The sequence below is a fragment of the Malus sylvestris genome, chromosome 13 (assembly GCF_916048215.2).
Source record: "Malus sylvestris chromosome 13, drMalSylv7.2, whole genome shotgun sequence".
Taxonomy (NCBI): domain Eukaryota; kingdom Viridiplantae; phylum Streptophyta; class Magnoliopsida; order Rosales; family Rosaceae; genus Malus; species Malus sylvestris.
In genome coordinates, this window is record NC_062272.1 from 12,969,294 (window position 1) to 12,987,742 (window position 18,449).

Consider the following 18,449-nt stretch of genomic DNA (forward strand, 5'->3'; position numbering starts at 1 on the left):
TCTTCCCCAATCCTGTCCTTCACCCCCACCGCCTCCGCCCCCCGTCTTCCCCAAACCCAAAACCACCCAGATACCACCCAAACCCAGATCCCACGCCATCGTTCGACTCTCTCCCTCCCACCTTTCTCATATCGCTCGACGATCTGAAACCATCGTCGTCCCAACAATCCCACCCCCATTATTCCCAGAACCACCTCTCCTGCTTGTTGCCGCCGACATCCATCTTCTTCATTCCTCCCCTGCTCGTTGCCGCAAGTCACGGAGCCGTCGAGATGCTGCCATTTTTTCCTGCGATTCCAGGTCCCGGAGCCGTGCCGTCGATATTGCAGGTCCCGGCTGTGATTGGAAAAATTAAAATCGAAAATCGAAAAAAAAAGAAAGAAATTAATTGGGGAATGAATTGAGATGGGGAGGTGGGAGGAATGGGGGGGAGGAATGAATTGTGCGGCGGTGGGGTGGTGAAGGACATGAGCGGGGAAGAAGGTGAGGTAGGTTCTGGGTTTAGTTGTTTTGGGGAAGACAGGAGGGGGAAAAGGGTGAGGGGATATGTAAAAAAAAAAATTTAATGATTTTTTTTTATTTTCTTTAATATTTTTTAAATTTTTTAATAGAAAAATGGGTCCCGTCTCATGCCACGTTTTGACGGAATGTATGAAATTGTAAAAAATTGGTAGAAGAGGTATGACATTAAAAAAAATTTAAAGATGGAATTTGAAACTGTGATTGACCCAATAATTAAGGTAATTTTATATAATTTACCCCAAAAAATACAACTGTAGTGGCCTTTTCATTTTCACAAAAACTATCTCTTCTCTCCTATAAAAACTATCGCTCATCACATAATTACCAATCGGAAGTCCCAGCTCCACCTCTCGGTTCTCCTATCTATGCCGTATACTCCTGAAACCAAAATCTGTAACGAAGCGTTGAAGGCCACATTAGAATTTCCATCCTTGCAACAAAATAGGTTTGATGTTTTAATTTCTTTATTCTGATTGTTTGCACTTTGCCTGATTGCCTCTGCTTTGCACTGAATGCCATATAAACATAATCTAAAATGCATCCAATTATGAAAACTAAACACGTAAATAAACGTAGTGGAGAAAATATACTGACTTTTCCACTTTTCCTAAATCAAAGTAACTCATAGAAAGTAAAGCAAGACCTTCCACGAACGACAATCAGGGCGCGTTTACTAATCTGTAATCAGATTGAGAGGAATTGGATTAATGAGGAATTGAAATGAGGTGGAATCAGAATCAGATTCCTGATGGAGTTGTTTACTCATTCACTTCAATCAGAATTAAAATTAGGTTAATTACTAAATTGCCCTTACATAAATAAATTATTTTCATACTAATTAATTAAATTAAATTTCTTAATTAATTCATATAATAAAATTCTTCTATATAATTTCTTAATCAGATTCCCTTCTCCACCCATCCCTGCCTTTCCAAACATTCCAATTACCAAATCCACACCCTTACGCCTCCATAGCCCACCTTGCCTTTCCTTGCCTTTCCTTGCCTTGCCTTTCACCCTTGCATTTCCTTGTCCAGTTGCACTGCGATCTCGTTGCCGTCTCATACTCTAACTATCTTCTTTCATGGTCTGCATCGCACATACCCTAACTATCTTCAGCTTCCCCCTCTTATTTTTCCATCTACTTCTCATCTCCCTCCATCTTTCTCCAACCACACAGCCACTGGAATACACCCCACAACCACCATAGCAGTGGATCCACCACCATTGCAGCTTCAATTTCGGGTGTTAGAGTGTCGTTCAATTGGCAGATACGGCACCGAACGAGTTTCAAATTCGTTTTTCGCCAACGACAACCGATTCCACCAACTCAGTCTTCGAAGCCCATCCATCTAGGGGTAGTTTGGGTATAAAAGTTGGATTCCTAGAAGAGCCTTCTCTCCGGAATCCAAATACAACCTCCATGTAGGGGATCTGATTCCGGGAGATTTAGGGATCAAATTCCTGATTTTAAGTGGACCCCATCTTGTTTTTCATTCCGGAAATGTTAGTAAACAGCTTGAATGCTTGGAAAAGAATGCAATTCCGGTTCTTGCCATTCCATTCCGGTTTGGTAAACATGCCATCAAAGTAATTCGTCAAAAAAGTAACTCACAATTTGATATTATTCATACACTTCTTTTTATTTTTATTTTTTATTGACAACGAGAAGCTTGAAAGAAAAGAAAGATTATATAAGAATATCACGAGGTCACAAAAACTCAGTTATATTTGCAATTAGCAACAGATGGCAAAAAAGAGGAGCTTGCTAAAAAAAACTAGACTAAAACTGCATGACAAACTCAAACTACGCAAATCATCAACAACAAAAAAAAAATTCGAATTAGATATGACGAATTTCACAAGACCAACTTTAGTGCATAAGGGCACAATAATTCAGTACTAAACTTTTTAGAAGTGGTGAAATTTTTTATTGTGATTGGAATACGGATGGTACACCATGTGTTTTTATGTAAGTGGTGGAAAATTTTATTTTTTAAGTTATTAACTTTTTAACACATATATCCCACGATTTGTATAGTAACACATGGTGTACCACCTCGTGTGCCGGTCACACTGAAAAATCTCCCTTAGAAGTGATATATATTTATATACTTCTTTTTACTTCCCACAACTCAATAAATGAGGCAACGAATATAGATTTTGTTTCCCTTAAATCTCATTAGGCCAACTCCAAACCATGGCCTAAAACCTATAACTTCCCTTCTATTCCCCCAATTCATTCCAACTCAAGTTCTAATTTGGGCCTAAAACCTAAAAAAAAGCTAGATTCCAGCCAAGATTTAGGCCAAGGTTAGTGGTGGAGCCCATGTGAGTGTGGAACAGATGAAATTGGACAACAAGCGCCCAAATTCACGCGTGCCACTTGAGGCACGCTTTTCAGCCAACTTCAAAGCTGCAAAGTGCAGCCCCTTGCGACCCCCACCCACATGAGTGTGTCTCTCACTTGTCTGCCAATAAAATTGAGCCCAACAACTCTTTTGGTTGATCAACGACTCACATTCAAATGGGCTGTTGGTTATCCAACGGTCCATATTTAATTTAGTAAATATTTTTGTTTTATATTTATAAATTTATTGAATCTAACAATTGATATCGAATATGATCAAATCTAAGGGCATAAAAAAAATCTAACGGCCCAAATTTAAATCTGACGGTTAAAATATTTATAAAAAATTATTTAACTCAAAATTCACCTAAAAACTCTATAAATACCTATGTATTTGTAGAAACATCCACACAAAACTCACTTTTATCCTACAATTGTTCCAATTTTTCTTTCTACCATCTTCCAAAACCATGTGTTTGTTCATATGTCTTGTGTTTAATTATCTTTATCATGTGTTTCATATTATTCCATAGTATTTCATGAGTTTCATGTGTCGGTTTAGTGATTTTTCAATGTTTATCGGAATGTAAATATTTTTAGGTTAAAATGTTCATAAAATTAATTTATGATAGTCCACATAATTTGATATTATTCATAACTTCTTTTTACTTTTTTTCTTTTGTTGACAACGAGATATATGACACACCCCGACCTAGATCGAAGCATGTTGACCGTCACGTGAGAGTGACGTAACCATGTGCACAGTGCGGAAGCAAAAGAGATACAAGGGAAATATGACTAAATAAAAACCAACTACTAGTAGCATTACTAGCTAAGATAAAGTGCTAGTGTGAGATTAAATGTGAATTACACAACCAGAGCATAAATATCCTAGATGCAGTCAAGCAGAACAAGTACTAGATATAGATAACACCCAAAGGTGATCCTACATTTATGATGTTCTGTCAAAACCACCGTTGAAGTCCTTGTGAGTCACCAAAGCACTGCTACTTAAAACTTGGAGGGGTGCAAAACAGAAACTGTGAGTGAGCAAAAACAAAGCTTTTCAAAATCATTTCATTTCTCAAAAGTTGTAACCCCTCATCGTAAAACCTTTATAATTTTCCCAGAAAAATATAATAATAATAAGCTGTATCAGAAATCATACTCAAGATGAAAATCCATAGAAGTATACCATGCCAAAGTATCTCAATGCAATGCCATAAGTAATCCAGGCAAAATATATCAATGTCAAATATCGTATCAGCCAAATCCCTCTAACTTAATATGCACGACTGAATATATAGCTCATAACCAATCTCAATCATATCAAATCAAATCATGCCCACGAGTCGGAACCACATAAAGTGGTCTATACGACAAGACTATGTGTAATATAAATATGCTCTAGTGCTACGATCACGTGAAGGCTGTGCGAATAATCGCGGGTCACCTACGAGTCGGAACCACCTAAAGTGGTCTGTACGACAAGCCTGTGCACCTAACTTGGATCCAAGGTGAGCATTTGGTGCGGGAGGTGAACATCACGTGAAAGATTGTGCCCTAACTCTGGGCGGGAGCACTAACACGGGGGTGCAGGTTTATGAGCTCTCAATACATCACATCATATCTCACATAGTTGAAGTTACCTTATACCTTTTATTTATGAACTTACCTGGTATTTACTTGTGCGTCCGTAACACCAATTATATATATATGCAACTACTAATGCATACTAAAATAGATAGATACTTTGCATGGCAATTCAAAACGTAACTCCATTCAAATTCATTTTTTGGGAAAAATCAAGTATATAGGTATATACGGAAAAACCAAAAGCCCACTCACTGATATGTCAAAGAGTTGTAGTCCCTGAGCCTTGATTGTGCTCGTCCTCAGGATAGGTCTCACCTATATGCGAAATAACTGAATAAACGTTATTTGAAGTACATACACAAAACTAGGAAATAACTTCTCATACAATGCTTAAATGGGGTATTTGAATATACCACTGAGACCTACTCAACCTCGAGAACATCCCCATATTTTTAGAAAAAAATTTCGACCTCCCACGCGTCGGCCAAGACATGGCCAGACGCGTCCCCACGCGCGGTCAAACCCTAACTGAAACTTAATTGCCGTTAGGAATATTCCGTTAAATCTTAACAGAAATTAACGGCGTTACCTAACGCCTTTAGAATATTCCATCAGACTTGACGGAATATTCTCCTTCGTTTTCCTTGGTTCGCTAGAGAATCTCGCCGGCGCTGGTTTTTGGAAAAACAATCAAACCTTCATATCTTCTTCGATTCTCAACCAAAATTCACAAAATTTATATCAAATTGAAGCCTACAACGAGAAGAACAAAACCTTACCAATTTAAAGCCCTAAAATCCATGAGAATTCGCCGAAGAATCCTCGATAATCTTGCCAAACTTGAAACTCGCCAAACTCAACTTACCCGACGTCCAATTCACTTCGTTTTTCTTCTCTGAGCTTCGTGAAGATGTTCTAAAGCTCACTAGCAGTTTAAAATCTTCTAAAAACCTCACATTCACGATTGCATGAACAGTGCTCAATTCGGAGATTATGGTTTCTCGGGTTTTTCGAGGTTTTCATGTCCAACTATCACCACCATTCGAGTCCTAAGCTTGCAAGGAGTCCAAAAACATCGATCACAACCTCGATCTGCAACGAAATGATTTGGTTTGAGGTTTGTCCGTACATTGTACGGAAAAATGGAGAAAAACCGAGAGGGAAGAGAGAGAAAGGGAGTCAACGGGAGAGAGAGTGTGTGTGGTCCAAATTTTCTTACAACTAACCAAAACAATTAGAACCTTTGGTTCTAATTGGGTCCAAAAGGTTAGGAAGAAAATAAGTAAACTCAATTGTTTAATTTCTTAGCTTATTTACACAACCACAACTCACTCTCAAGGGTAGAATCGACATTTCACACCATCAAAACAAATATCCCGGGACGGGCTGTCACAATATAAACCTGAAAGAAAAGAAAGATTACATAAGAATATCATGACGTCACGAGACCCAATTATATTTGCAATTAGCAACAGATGGCAAGAAGGAGGAGTTTGCTAAAAAAAAAAAAACTGGACCCAAATTGCATGACAAACTCAAACGACCCAAATCATCAACAATAAAAAAAATTTCACGATAAATATGAGAATTTCACAAGATCAACTTTGATGCACAAGGACATGACAATTCAGTACTAAACTTTTAAAAAGATAATATTCACGCATTTATTTTTTTTGACTTTTCACAACTCAATCGTCAAGGCAACGAATTTAGATTTTGTTTCCTTTAAATCTCATTACGAATTGGTAAACTAACTAACATTTTTTCAAGACGACCGAGTAGCCAAAATTCAAAATATTGAAAGGTGACAGAAAAACTGCAAACGCCGCCGGCTGTTTTTTTATTTAGTAATCGGTTGTGTTTCCCAGAATACCCTCCTCTGCGGACCTGGATCGCCAATTGTATTACAGTGCCCTCGCGCCTAAGCAGGGGCATTACCGCCATTACAGTCTACACCGGTCAAAGCAGAGAGACGCTTTACGACTTTCAGTCCAAGGAAAAACATTTTCTCAAACAGTTTTGAATCACATCCCTGTCCACTAAATTCAATTAAAATAATAATTAATTCAAGACTCCACTGTTTTAGTGACTTAATGATGAGCGTTAAGCATAATTAATTAAGCATCATAAACCCCAAAAGCAAAAGTTCTTACTTCATAACAAAGAAACAAAGACCAACCAGAGCCTTCGATTTTGCCTGCTACCGCTGCTTCCACACCTCCGAGCGAGCTCACTCGCCAACTCGACAATGACTCAGGAATCGTTCATCTACAGCTTCGTGGCCCGAGGTACGATGATCTTGTCGGAGTACACCCAGTTCACCGGCAACTTCCCCGCGATTGCGGCGCAGTGTCTCCAGAAGCTTCCTTCCTCCAACAACAAGTTCACCTACAACTGCGATCACCACACCTTCAATTTCCTCGTGGAGGATGGATACGGTGCGTAGTTCTATTCGATTCCAGCTGGCTGATCTCTTTACTTTCTGTTTCTGTATGATTTTCTTTTGTTTTCCTGGAAAACAGACAGTCCGGGAGCTTGAATTGCATGCCGGAGTAGCTGGATCTAATGTGAAAGAGAGAAATGTGAGGATTTATGATCTGGGATTTGATTGGTTTGTAGTGGGAAGTTGGAAATTAGTGAGCTTTTTGAACTAGGGTTTGCTTGGTTTTCGGAGCCTTTGGTAAAGTTTCAGTCTTTTAAACTGTTTGTATTGAGTATGAATCCCACGTCGGGGAAAGAAGGGACCTTGCATGTGCTTATATCTATAAGTTATCGGGCTACTTCCTATATTGTATGGTAAAACCTCAACTTTCTTCAGTTTGGTTGCTGAGAAAATTTTTGAATTTTTGAGTCTCGTTTTGTTTTTGTTTTTTTTTTGGCTTTCGACAATTAGAAGACTTGGCATTTAGCTCAATTCACTAGGCATTTAGCTAATATTGACTAGGCTTGGAAATCAGGTGAATTTTGGTGAGTAGATTTGGTTGAATTGTTGAAAATGAAGGAACTTGATGAAATAATTTACATAATTATGAGATGAAGAAGAAGGAAGCACTTTAAATACCATTTGAATAATAGTAAATGTGATCAATGCTTTTCCGCGTTTAGATGCTGAAAATTCAAATGGCGTTTTGAATTCTCTAGTTCACTATGAAGAGAAAAAAACAAACTTTTTAGTCTCCATGGATTGGTATCACATTTCTTAGATTGCGTTCATTTAATAGTAGAGCCTGTACTTACACCATGCATTCTTTAGGATGCAACCCATAATTTAATTGACTGCCCCGTATTTTGGATCCCTTACTTTATGGAAATAGATAGCTATTATATGACTCAAATCAAATTTAGCATCAGTTCGTGGACGCTCATAGCGTAGTTGTTAAGAGCTGTTACGGCACACGCACACCCACACTGAGAGTTCGACTCTCAGCTCTAGGCTTTTGGCCTTCTTTAACTAAAAAGGCAAAAAAATTGTCTATTCTAGCCTTTTGCCTATCAGTTGGCCACAGAGATGACCTGTGAGTTCATCTAAGCTTGGGGTTGAACCATTTCAATAGCTATATGTTTATTTTATTATGTTTCATGCTAGTACTATTTGCATACAAATGTCCATTTCAATAAATGTTGTATATAGATTTAAAAGTTTATCGGTTTTAACCTGGACAATAAGCTTGAGATAGTCTTAGTTTCTGTATGAACTGGATGTTAACGAATTAGTAGTACAATTTGTTATTTTCTGTAGGGGTGGTTTGGGAGTGAGGTGATTAAAAAAAAAGCACCCATGAAAAAAAGCTGTGAGGATTTTAGGTGTTTGGTAAACTGAAAAAAAAGGGCTTATTTTGGAAGCTGCTGTGAGAATAAGCTGAAATCAAAGGAAAAAGTCAAAGCTGCTATTTGCAGCTTTGGAAAATTGGCTTTTTTTCAAAGCACACAGAGCTACATTGCTCCTTTAATGAAAAGATCCACTATCAGACTGCTTTTTTTCCCAAAAGCACTTTTACAAAAAAGTTTACCAAACACTCTACTGATTTATTTCACAGCCGCTTATTCTCACAGCACATCCGCTTATTCTCACAACAGCTTTTTTTCAAAGCACAGCAATACCAAACCAGCCCGTAGTTTGTTGATGCATCTATGTGTGTGCCCAAATCAAAGTACTTTGAATCTGAGAGTTTTTTGAGGGGGAAGTTTTTTGGTGTCAGACCTCTTATCCGTGTTTTATGGAATTTGCAGCATACTGTGTTGTTGCCAAAGACTCTGTCGGCAAGCAGATATCTATTGCATTTTTAGAACGAGTGAGAGCTGACTTCAGAAAAAGATATGGGGGTGGTAAAGCAGATACGGCTGTTGCCAAAAGTCTTAACAAGGAATTCGGGTATGTTCATTCGTGAATCATGATAGATTATGTTCAAGTAACTCTATTCTTTTGAGAACAAATTTCTGTCCAAATGGAAACTGAGATGATTTTGAAGATTACAGACCAGTTATGAAAGAGCACATGAAGTATATAATTGATCATGCAGAAGAGATTGAAAAACTTTTGAAAGTGAAGGCGCAAGTTTCAGAAGTTAAAAGTATAATGTTAGAGAATATTGATAAGGTATGGTTTCTTTTCTCAGATATAGTGCATCTGTTCACTGTCAAAGTAGGAATGCTTTTAGTTATTGATATACCATCTGCTCACGCAGGTCTAATTAGTGATGTTTCTACCAGAAGTTTGTTATTTGTCTTCCTGTTTTTTTTTCTTCTGTTTTTCTTATAGCAAACACATACATCCCGTCTTTCCAAAGTCTACTTAGACCTCCCTCATTATTTGTACATGAGAGACACATTGGTCCTCACTAAGTGGGACTAAAAAAATTTCTAAGTTGCCCTTAATCAAGTAAGTTGTTGAACTTAGCCTTTCAAAAATTTATGAAAATCTAACGATGGATAAAATCTAACAACTAGCAGTTATTAGTAATAGGAAGAGATGTGACCTCATAGTGGATGTGTCAAATGGCTTCATCATGAATGTGAGTGACTTATTCATGGTGGTGGTGTGGTAATGTTGGTGCTGGGGTTTGCCGAGGCGTGTGGTGGTCATCGAAAATGGCAAATCCATAGCTTTAGAGAGTAAAAATGCATGGAGAATCTGTTTGAAGAGTATTTTTTTCTTAATTCTTTTGGCAAGGGAATGATTTGCGTTTCAATCAAGGTGGCAAGCTTTTCCTTAGAGGAAGTAAAAAAAAATTCAGATATAGTTCCTAATCCCTAAAGCAGAGGAATCCCAAACTAAGAAGGATCAGAAAGATATAAAGAAGCAAGGAGACCTTGTTTGTTTGTCACTCTCTGATTGTGATTTTGTAATTCACAGGTGTTATGGACTGATAGAATGGGGTATAGGGGCTTCTGTCGTGATTTACATTGCTGGCTGTGGTGCTATATGTATTATTACTCTGTTATGTCAGCTTTTAAAGTTTACTCGATTATATATAATTATTAGAATCGTATGGGAGGTCCCTGTATTTGTACTGTACTGTATTGGTGGTTGGAGTACTTTACTTGTTTGCAAACAAGGTAGCCCCATGCTACTAGCATTAAGTACGAATTCATAGTTCTGTCTACCAGGCATATGGTTTCTCATTGTACAAATTACCACAATTGAGTAAAGTGACTCTTGGTTGTCAATCCCAATAAACACTTGAACAGAAAGAGCTTCTCGTTACAACTTTGGTTATTCATTCTAGTGAGATTAGTCCAGTACGTCTTCTTTTTTTGCAGTCACCATCTGGGATGTATAAACCTTGCATTATATGATTCGTTACACCAATTAACCAGGCCGTAGATATTGCATTTCATGCTTATTCCACCTATACATGCTTTTCAGGCTATCGATAGAGGGGAAAACCTGACTGTTCTTGTTGACAAGACTGAAGATCTTCGTTCTCAGGTAAGTGGAGGCAAGATCAACCCTGCCCTTTTATCTGTCATCTGTATTAACCCCTTGGTTAAGTGCTGAATAAGTTTGCTTGTTGCATTTTTCAGGCCCAAGATTACAAAAATAAGGGAACACAAATAAGAAGGAAAATGTGGTATCAAAACATGAAGATAAAGTTGGTCGTTTTCGGAATCCTCGTACTTCTGGTCCTGGTAATCTGGCTTTCTATTTGCCATGGATTTGACTGCACGAACTAGTAGTATTTAGGCACAAAGCAATGCTGTCGAATTATGCGATACATGAGCTTCATTTCAACAGATTGTGTTGAACATGGAGGGAGAAGGAGAGGGAGAGGCAGGCCGGGGGCAGGCGAGGGGATAGCGTGAGAGAGAGAATTCTTACATTTGGCTTTATCAAATTGTTCATTATATATGTTTCTAGATTTTTATTTTGATATGGCGACAATGCAGACAAGGTTTTGGTGATTAATTTTTTCGTTTCTGAATCTTACATGATTGATTAGATCAGGATATTCCTAATATGTTCCAAAAGAAGCTTAAACAGAACTGACTAATCCTTAGGCAAAGGGTCGAGAAGCTCAACGCTACTATTCAGAATACTAGATGTTCATCATATGCTGTCAAATGATGTCTTCTTTCTGCGTGTGTCGGATATTATCGGAACTAGGCAAGACAAATACTCTTCAGCTAGTTCTTTTATGTATTTTGACACAAACAAATATTTGGGCTAGGGGAATGGAACATAGAGCTCGAGTACACGAGTAAATGTTGTAAACCATTTTAGCTACAAATTCCTTGCCTTTTTTCAGCTAATGTCGAATGATCCTCTAACGAGTAACGATATTATGTGTGGCCCTAAGTTGACAGTTTAAATGTGAACTTGTCATACTCTACTCTATACGACATGCAAACCAAAAGAATTTACATGAGCGGTCTTGTTCTCCTATATACCAGGGTAATTATAGTCACTCACCTTTTCAAATCTTATTTAACAGTAATTAATTATTTAACTTTTGTTGTTTTATGACATTCACCTCTCCCAGACCTTGCGTAAAGCGGGAGCCTTGTGCACTGGGTACGACCTTTACTGTTAGATTAAAATCGAATAGCGGGTGATCATAATTTTCTTAAACCTTGATTTTCTAGGAGAACGTGAACGGTCTAAACTATGTGCTTAGGCCACTTGTGGTAATTTTCTTCCGAAAACTGAAGGATATGTTTTTCCTCATACTCTCTCTCTCTATGCAGAAAAATATAAAAAAATAAAAGCGAGCTGGTTATCAAATGAGCCCTAACTTAGTCATCTTTTGGTGCACTTCCGACACATTATTCCCTGAAGTTTTAATAATCATTTAGAAGCATCATAAGTCATGGCCTGCCAAACTTGCTGAACAACTTCAATATTTTTTTGCCTTAATGCACCGACCTTTAAGTGCTGCGTGAGAGTCCAAGTCCAACTAGTTCCATGAAATTATTTCCCAAAAGACTAGTCCCATGAAATTAAGGTAGGCGCAGCAGAAGCAAAACAGTTACATAGTTTGAAAAACGTAACGCTGAGCATAATTTCAAACCCTAGAACAGAACTTTGAGAAAAGTAACAAATAAATTATAATAGTACGAATGGCGTGCTTAGACTAATTAAACTGAAGTTTATACATCGTCCCAATGGTCTTCCCAATCAATTGGAAATTAGAGCTGGCTAGGGTTCCTTTTTGGTGGATTAGGGTTTAGGGTTCCCCTAGAAAATCATAGAATTTGTATATATTAATATTATCATGTGACTGATAACATACATTTGTCATTACATTATTTAATCATGTTTGGCTCACCAATAATGGAGTTATTTGGTCTTCTTTTTGAATTTTTTTTTGTCACATGGCCAAGAAACGAGTTAGAATTAAACTAGATTAAGTATTCCACTTTTTTTTTTGTAAGTAATTAATTAATATGACTCTTACACTATGTTTGGATGAAAGAAATAAACTTGGAATTTGGATAAAAGTCAGAATTTATAAATTAACATGCACCAATTCCCTTATTTGGATTTATGAACATAGAAATTTAGAATTTCCGCGTGAAAAAAAACTTAGGAATTTGAGGCCTCCAATTCCCAAGTTTAAATTCCATGTAAATAGGTGTAATTTCCCAATTTCTATAATTGAGAGTTTAAAATTAACAAATTCCATTCTCAATTAAGATTACTAAGGAATTTTAAAATGATGAAAATTGAAATGGCGGGATTTTATTTTCTAGAATTTGTGAATTTTCTTATTTGGTTAACCTAAAAGAACAATAGAATTTGTTAATGTTAAACTCTCAATCATATAAATTGGGAAATGACCCCTATTTACATGGAATTTAAACTTGGGAATTAGAGGCCTCAAATTCCAAGTTTTTTTTTTCACGCGGAAATTCTAAATTTCTATGTTTATAAATCCAAACAAAGGAATTGATGCATGTCAATTTATAAATTTTGACTTTTATCCAAATTCCAAGTTTATTTCCTTCATCCAAACATAATCAAACAAGAAAATTCACAAATTCTAGAAAATAAAATCCCATCATTTCAATTTTCGTCATTTTAAAATTCCTTAATAATCTTAAATTTCTTCATCCAAACATAGGTCTTCTTCTTTAATTGATTGCGTCCTCGATTCAAATTCTTTCTTTAGGGTATATTAATGTAGAATATTACTTGTATTCGATAAAAAGTATTTAACTCCCTTACAAAGTAGCAAAAAAGAAAACATTTCTTAGAACTGGGGGAACATTTCGGCTTGATTTAGTTAGGATCAAAATCGTGAATATAATTGAACAATGTCAGTAATGATTTGGCCGAACAATAATCAAGGTTGAATTTCAATACAATTTCAGACTCTCACTTCTTTTTTTTTTTTCTTCACCCCTACTTTTCTGGCCAAAAGGATAATATATTCAATACCGATACGTAGTCCCGAGTGGGCATGGAATTACATATGACTGTAAATTCATTGATAATATCTTCTAACAAATATTTGACAATTCATATGAAACTGGTTTGCATGGCATTGACATGACAAAAGCTCTGATCTTGCCGTCAAAATCAAACTCATAAAAGACAAATAGGATCTCTCTTGCTCCATCATTTGTGGATAATCAGTGGATATATAATATATGTAGTATAAAAAGAGAAACAAAGAGCTCCAATATTGCTGGCTCTTCTCCATCATATATGTCTATATATATTATATATATCGATCTTTATTCTCAGTTGGTTTTTGGTTTGTTCGATTATTATTGCCCTTTGAAACTGTTGAGAAGGCCATTAATTTGAAGGAAACTGACCACTCGACGAAAAGTGATTGTACCCCATTCAAACAAGGGATGGGCATATATACCTACAATATTATGATGAATTATGAGTTTTTATATAGACACATGATGATATATTCTTATCCACATGAGTTTTTAGCGCCTCAGTCCTTTCCTTTTAGAGCAACTCTACCCCTCCCAATTGCCAGAAAAAATTGGATGATGCAATTCACCAAAACCAACAAAATAAGCTCCAGTCCATGCGCAATCAGTCGGGCTACAGAGAAAAAAAGAAGGCCCGATTGCTAGATCGGGCCACAATCGCCCAACCCATCGTCTGAGGCAGTCTGACGTTAGGATGATGTCACGGCAAATGTAATTTCGGGTAATAACATGTGTCATGACGTGATTGGTTACAAGTCCTATTCGAAATTAAGGGTAATATTATTTTTTTAATGACAAATGTTTGAGCAATTTATTTACAGGTGAAGATGCACTCGGCCAAATACTGTTGACTAAGATAATAATTACCAATTGTCCAGTAGCCCGAACAATTATCGCCCTAAACCTAAAGGATGGAGTTTCCTTAGGATACTTATCAGGAGATCTCTTTCCTCCATAGCTTTTCTTTATAGCACATGTTGCTTGGACATGCTCCATGCATGGCAGCTTGATGATGGCTGCAAAATCTTTGAATTCATTCATGCATGCATGGGGCTTCATATTTCTCGGGAAACTATTTAGAATACCCTAAAGAGGAAAAAATAATAATGCCAAACCCTAATCTACACTTTGGACGTGCTGATCATAATGCCGAACCCTAAAATTTGATCCTAAATGACATGTGCATTGTACATTAGTATCTTGTATGTACATTATAAATAATGAAGTTTTGATTATATTAACCGAGATTTAAATATATAAAAAACTGTTATGTGATTAGTCAATGAACAAAATTAGTGAATGAAACAATTCAAACTTGGTTATGAAAAAAATTAGTGAATGAAACAATTCTAACTTGGTGATTAATGAAGATATAGGCGTATATACTTATCGCTATATTTACGAGATGAACGGTCATTAGGGTAAACTTCAATATAAATCTAGGTTTCAGTGTTACTGTCTTTGATCAAAAGACATTCAGATTGAATAATTAACAATATGATGCCTCAAAGAAATTCAAACTAATAACATATCTGCTTATATATTTGGGAGTTTTAACGAAATATTTCCGGTACTGTTCACTTTTAACGAAAAATCACATTTTTATCTTTTTATGATACTATTCACTACACATTTATTTGTCATTTTTCATTAAAACTAATTTTTTTTTGAACTTTTCGTTATTTCTCTTTATATATTTCCCAAGTCAAAATTCAAAACAATTTTTTTTGGTATTTGACAAAGTTGTATATTTCCATATTTGGCAAAATTTTCGGTTTCGAGTAAAAGTTGATTTTACTATTTATCCAGATAAAGTCTGAATATTTCAAGAAAAATCGTAGTTTTGTCACCCAAAATATGCGACTTGCAAGCTTGCATGCCTGCCTGGCTATATTATTCCATTTTTGGGCTAGGAAAACCCCATAATTTGCCTTCACTTGTTCGGTTTGCATAGGGGCAGTTTCGGCATTTTGAATGCATTTTACTGAAAGGATAGACCCCGCCACTTGTATATGAACACGTGGCGGAACTACATTGTTGGTAAGCAAAGCAAATGATTGGCCTAGCGAAATGATATTGGGTTTTCATCGATTCATGATAAACCACTAGTCGTACATCGAGATTAATAAAATTATATTTAGTTACACCAAACTTTGTCATGATGAAACTCCCATGTGTATTTTAGGTACTGTTTAGTACGTTGGACGAGACGGAATGGAGTGAGACGAGATATTCCGTCCTACGTTTGGTGCGTCTAAAACGAGTGGAACACGCTGTTCCACGAGACAACTTTTGGGTAAATTTTCGTTCCACCTCACCTCCCTGGACGACTTGTTCCACATCCGTGGAACACAAAATTATAACCTCTCTGTCTCCTTCTTCTTCCTCTTTGTTTCCATCCGAGGGCATCTTTACTCCCTCCCCCTTCCGTCCCGTCCCGTCTGCATATCAAACGATACCTTATAAAACCCATGGATCTAAAATCTTGACACATGTGCCGTTTAAACTTAGGGCATTATTATTGGCATTATAAAAATTTCATTGCTCATCATTTATATGTGTATTTTTCCTTTTAAACTATAGAAAACTTGAAGTACAGATTTTGTAGTGCCAAATAGTTCCTTAATATTATAGCTATTGATGTTTTTCTTATAAGTTATAAGTTTTAAATTTGATTCTCTTTGAAGGCGAATTCTAACTACATTTGTTTGTACCATACTTAGGGTCTCCGTATTTAGATATCGTACAAATACTCGGGGAACTTAAATGTAACTATGTAATAAAGGAATGTGCAAATATGTAATAAGTGAGGAGCCCTTATTGTATAAAAGGACTCCTCACCGTCACAATTAGAGGAGGCCAATTCTTAGGCCATACCCTCACCCTCGCAAAGCTCTCACATAACAGAGAAGCTCTCTCTCTCTCTCCCTCTTCAACATCTCAGAGAAATACAATATCAGTGTGGACGTAGCCCAAACCTTGGGGTGAACCACGATACATCTTGTGTTATTTACATTTCATGCATATTCACGGTCGGATTTACGTTGTTCCAAGACCTCTGGTTTTGTGCATCAACATTTGGCGCCGTCTGTGGGAATCGATACGAAAAGTCGTGTCGGTTCTCTTTCATTCTTTCACCTCCACCGTGAATCTGCAAAATCTGCAAAAACCCACAAACCTCACTGGGCTTTTCCAGAAAAAGCATTCACTAAGCTCCAAAACTCATCCCTTAAACACCATCACTTCTCCATCTCTTTGAAAAAACACATAGAAACTAAACAAAAAACCCATTCCAAAACCTGTGCACCAACATTATCATCGCCAGCTACGTAGCGGCAAGTCCGACTTATTCGCCGTATCTTTCAGGCGCCATGGACTCCCAGATCTATGGTCGCTGCTTATTCTTCTTTCTTGGACTCCCAGAACCTCCCCAATTTACACAACCTCCATGGGCCCAGATGTCGTGACCGTGGACCAATCTTCGCCGTCGCAGATGGAGTCTGACGCCCTCCAAGCCCTGACCAAAGGCCCTCTCTCCTTCTTAATTTCCAAGCTCTCCGACTCCTCACGATTCTTGCTTAATAGCAAGGACTTCCACGAATTTAGAGTCTCGATCGAGCAAATCACCAAGGAATCGCAGACGATGCATCAAGATCGCTTCTCCCTCCATCTCTTTTTTCTCTTCCTCTCTGCTTTCTCTTGTAAGGCTCCAGGTTGGATGTGCATGGAGTCTTTCTGCCTCTTGGTTTTCTAGGTTTTCCTGATGCTCCGGTGCTGTGCGACAGCTGATTTGCCTCCGCCACTTCCTTGAAATAAAAAAAAAAATTTCAACCAGGAGTTGTGAATTTGGTGTTTTGAAGGTAATCGAGAGGCAATTTCTAGGGTTTTGTGAAGAAATCGACTGTTAATTTCGAAAATGCCCGGCAGCCGATCGAAATCGGAGAAGCAGGAAGCTGAGAAACAGCTTCGGCGAGACCCTTATACGGTCCTCGGCCTCAATAGGAATTCCACCGACCAGGAAATCAAAAGTGCTTACCGGAAAATGGCTTTCAAGTACCATCATGACAAAAATGCTAATGACCTTAAAGCAGCTGATATCTTCAAAGAGGTCACGTTTTCTTATAATATATTATCTGATCCAGACAAACGGCGTCGGTATGACACTGCCGGCTTTCAGGCTGTTGAAACAGAAAGCCATGAGTTGGGGCTAGATCTTTCAAGTTTGGGTGCTGTAAATACTATTTTTGATGCCCTTTTTAGTAAGCTTGGAGTGCCAATAAAGACCACCGTATCAGTTACTGTCTTGGAGGAGGCACTAAATGGCATGGTCACTGCTCGTCCACTTCCATTGGGGCACTCTATAACGAAATTTTTTTTAGAGAGAGAGAAAACAGAGATTCGGTGCTTTTCATCTTCCATGGAGAAGGAGAAAATCTGCAAGATCTGCAACAGGTATGGTACATGTTTACCCCTGCCAGAAATGATCTTTCGACCAAGCCCAAACCCACCCTCGGGATTATGAAGCCGATTCTGATCCCTCAAGTTCTGGGAAGCTTCCTCAGTGTCAAGGAATCCTCCGGCGCCGAAGCTGTCAAGCAGATCTGGGCCCACATCAAGCTTCACAACTTGCATTTTATTCAGTTTCATCTGGAATTCAAAGATCATCACAGTCAAAGATCATCTGCTTCTCCTCCTAGAAGTTCATCAACGTCACAATTCATTTCTTGCTCAGATCGAAAGTGCAGTCTTAGATCTCAATCAGATTCTATTTGTTCCACGCAGAATAACCAGTGTTCGTACACTTTCCAGTATGGAGATGGCAGTGGGACATCAGGCTATTACGTATCAAGGCAAGGTGTTGGGGTAGTCGCCGACCCCTAGATCCCATCTCCTGCGAATACCACGAGCACTAGTAATGATTACCTGCAGTGATGATCTTACTTTAAGGATTTGGAGATTATAAAAAATTATGCCTAAAGGATTGCATCAGACAGGGATGGGGAACATGGGTGGGCAAAGAAATGAGCTGGGATCGCAGCAGAAAACGAGGACAGAGAGAAAGCAAAAGGAAAAGAGAAAAAGAAAAAGA

General features: G+C 37.6%; 2 protein-coding genes across 2 annotated transcripts; both read left to right on the forward strand.

The window, feature by feature from the left end:
- Positions 1-6,604: 6,604 nt before the first annotated feature.
- LOC126597705 (vesicle-associated membrane protein 724-like) lies at positions 6,605-10,874 on the forward strand. The gene is made up of 5 exons (XM_050264511.1): positions 6,605-6,906; positions 8,699-8,840; positions 8,945-9,065; positions 10,335-10,397; positions 10,493-10,874. The coding sequence occupies exons 1-5, from the start codon at positions 6,717-6,719 to the stop codon at positions 10,640-10,642; spliced, it is 666 nt and encodes a 221-aa protein (XP_050120468.1). The 5' UTR covers positions 6,605-6,716; the 3' UTR covers positions 10,643-10,874.
- A 6,402-nt stretch (positions 10,875-17,276) lies between these two features.
- On the forward strand, positions 17,277-18,241 carry LOC126595256 (chaperone protein dnaJ 16-like). Its single transcript, XM_050261614.1, has 2 exons — positions 17,277-17,713; positions 17,839-18,241. The coding sequence occupies exons 1-2, from the start codon at positions 17,277-17,279 to the stop codon at positions 18,239-18,241; spliced, it is 840 nt and encodes a 279-aa protein (XP_050117571.1).
- The last annotated feature ends 208 nt before the right edge of the window (positions 18,242-18,449 follow it).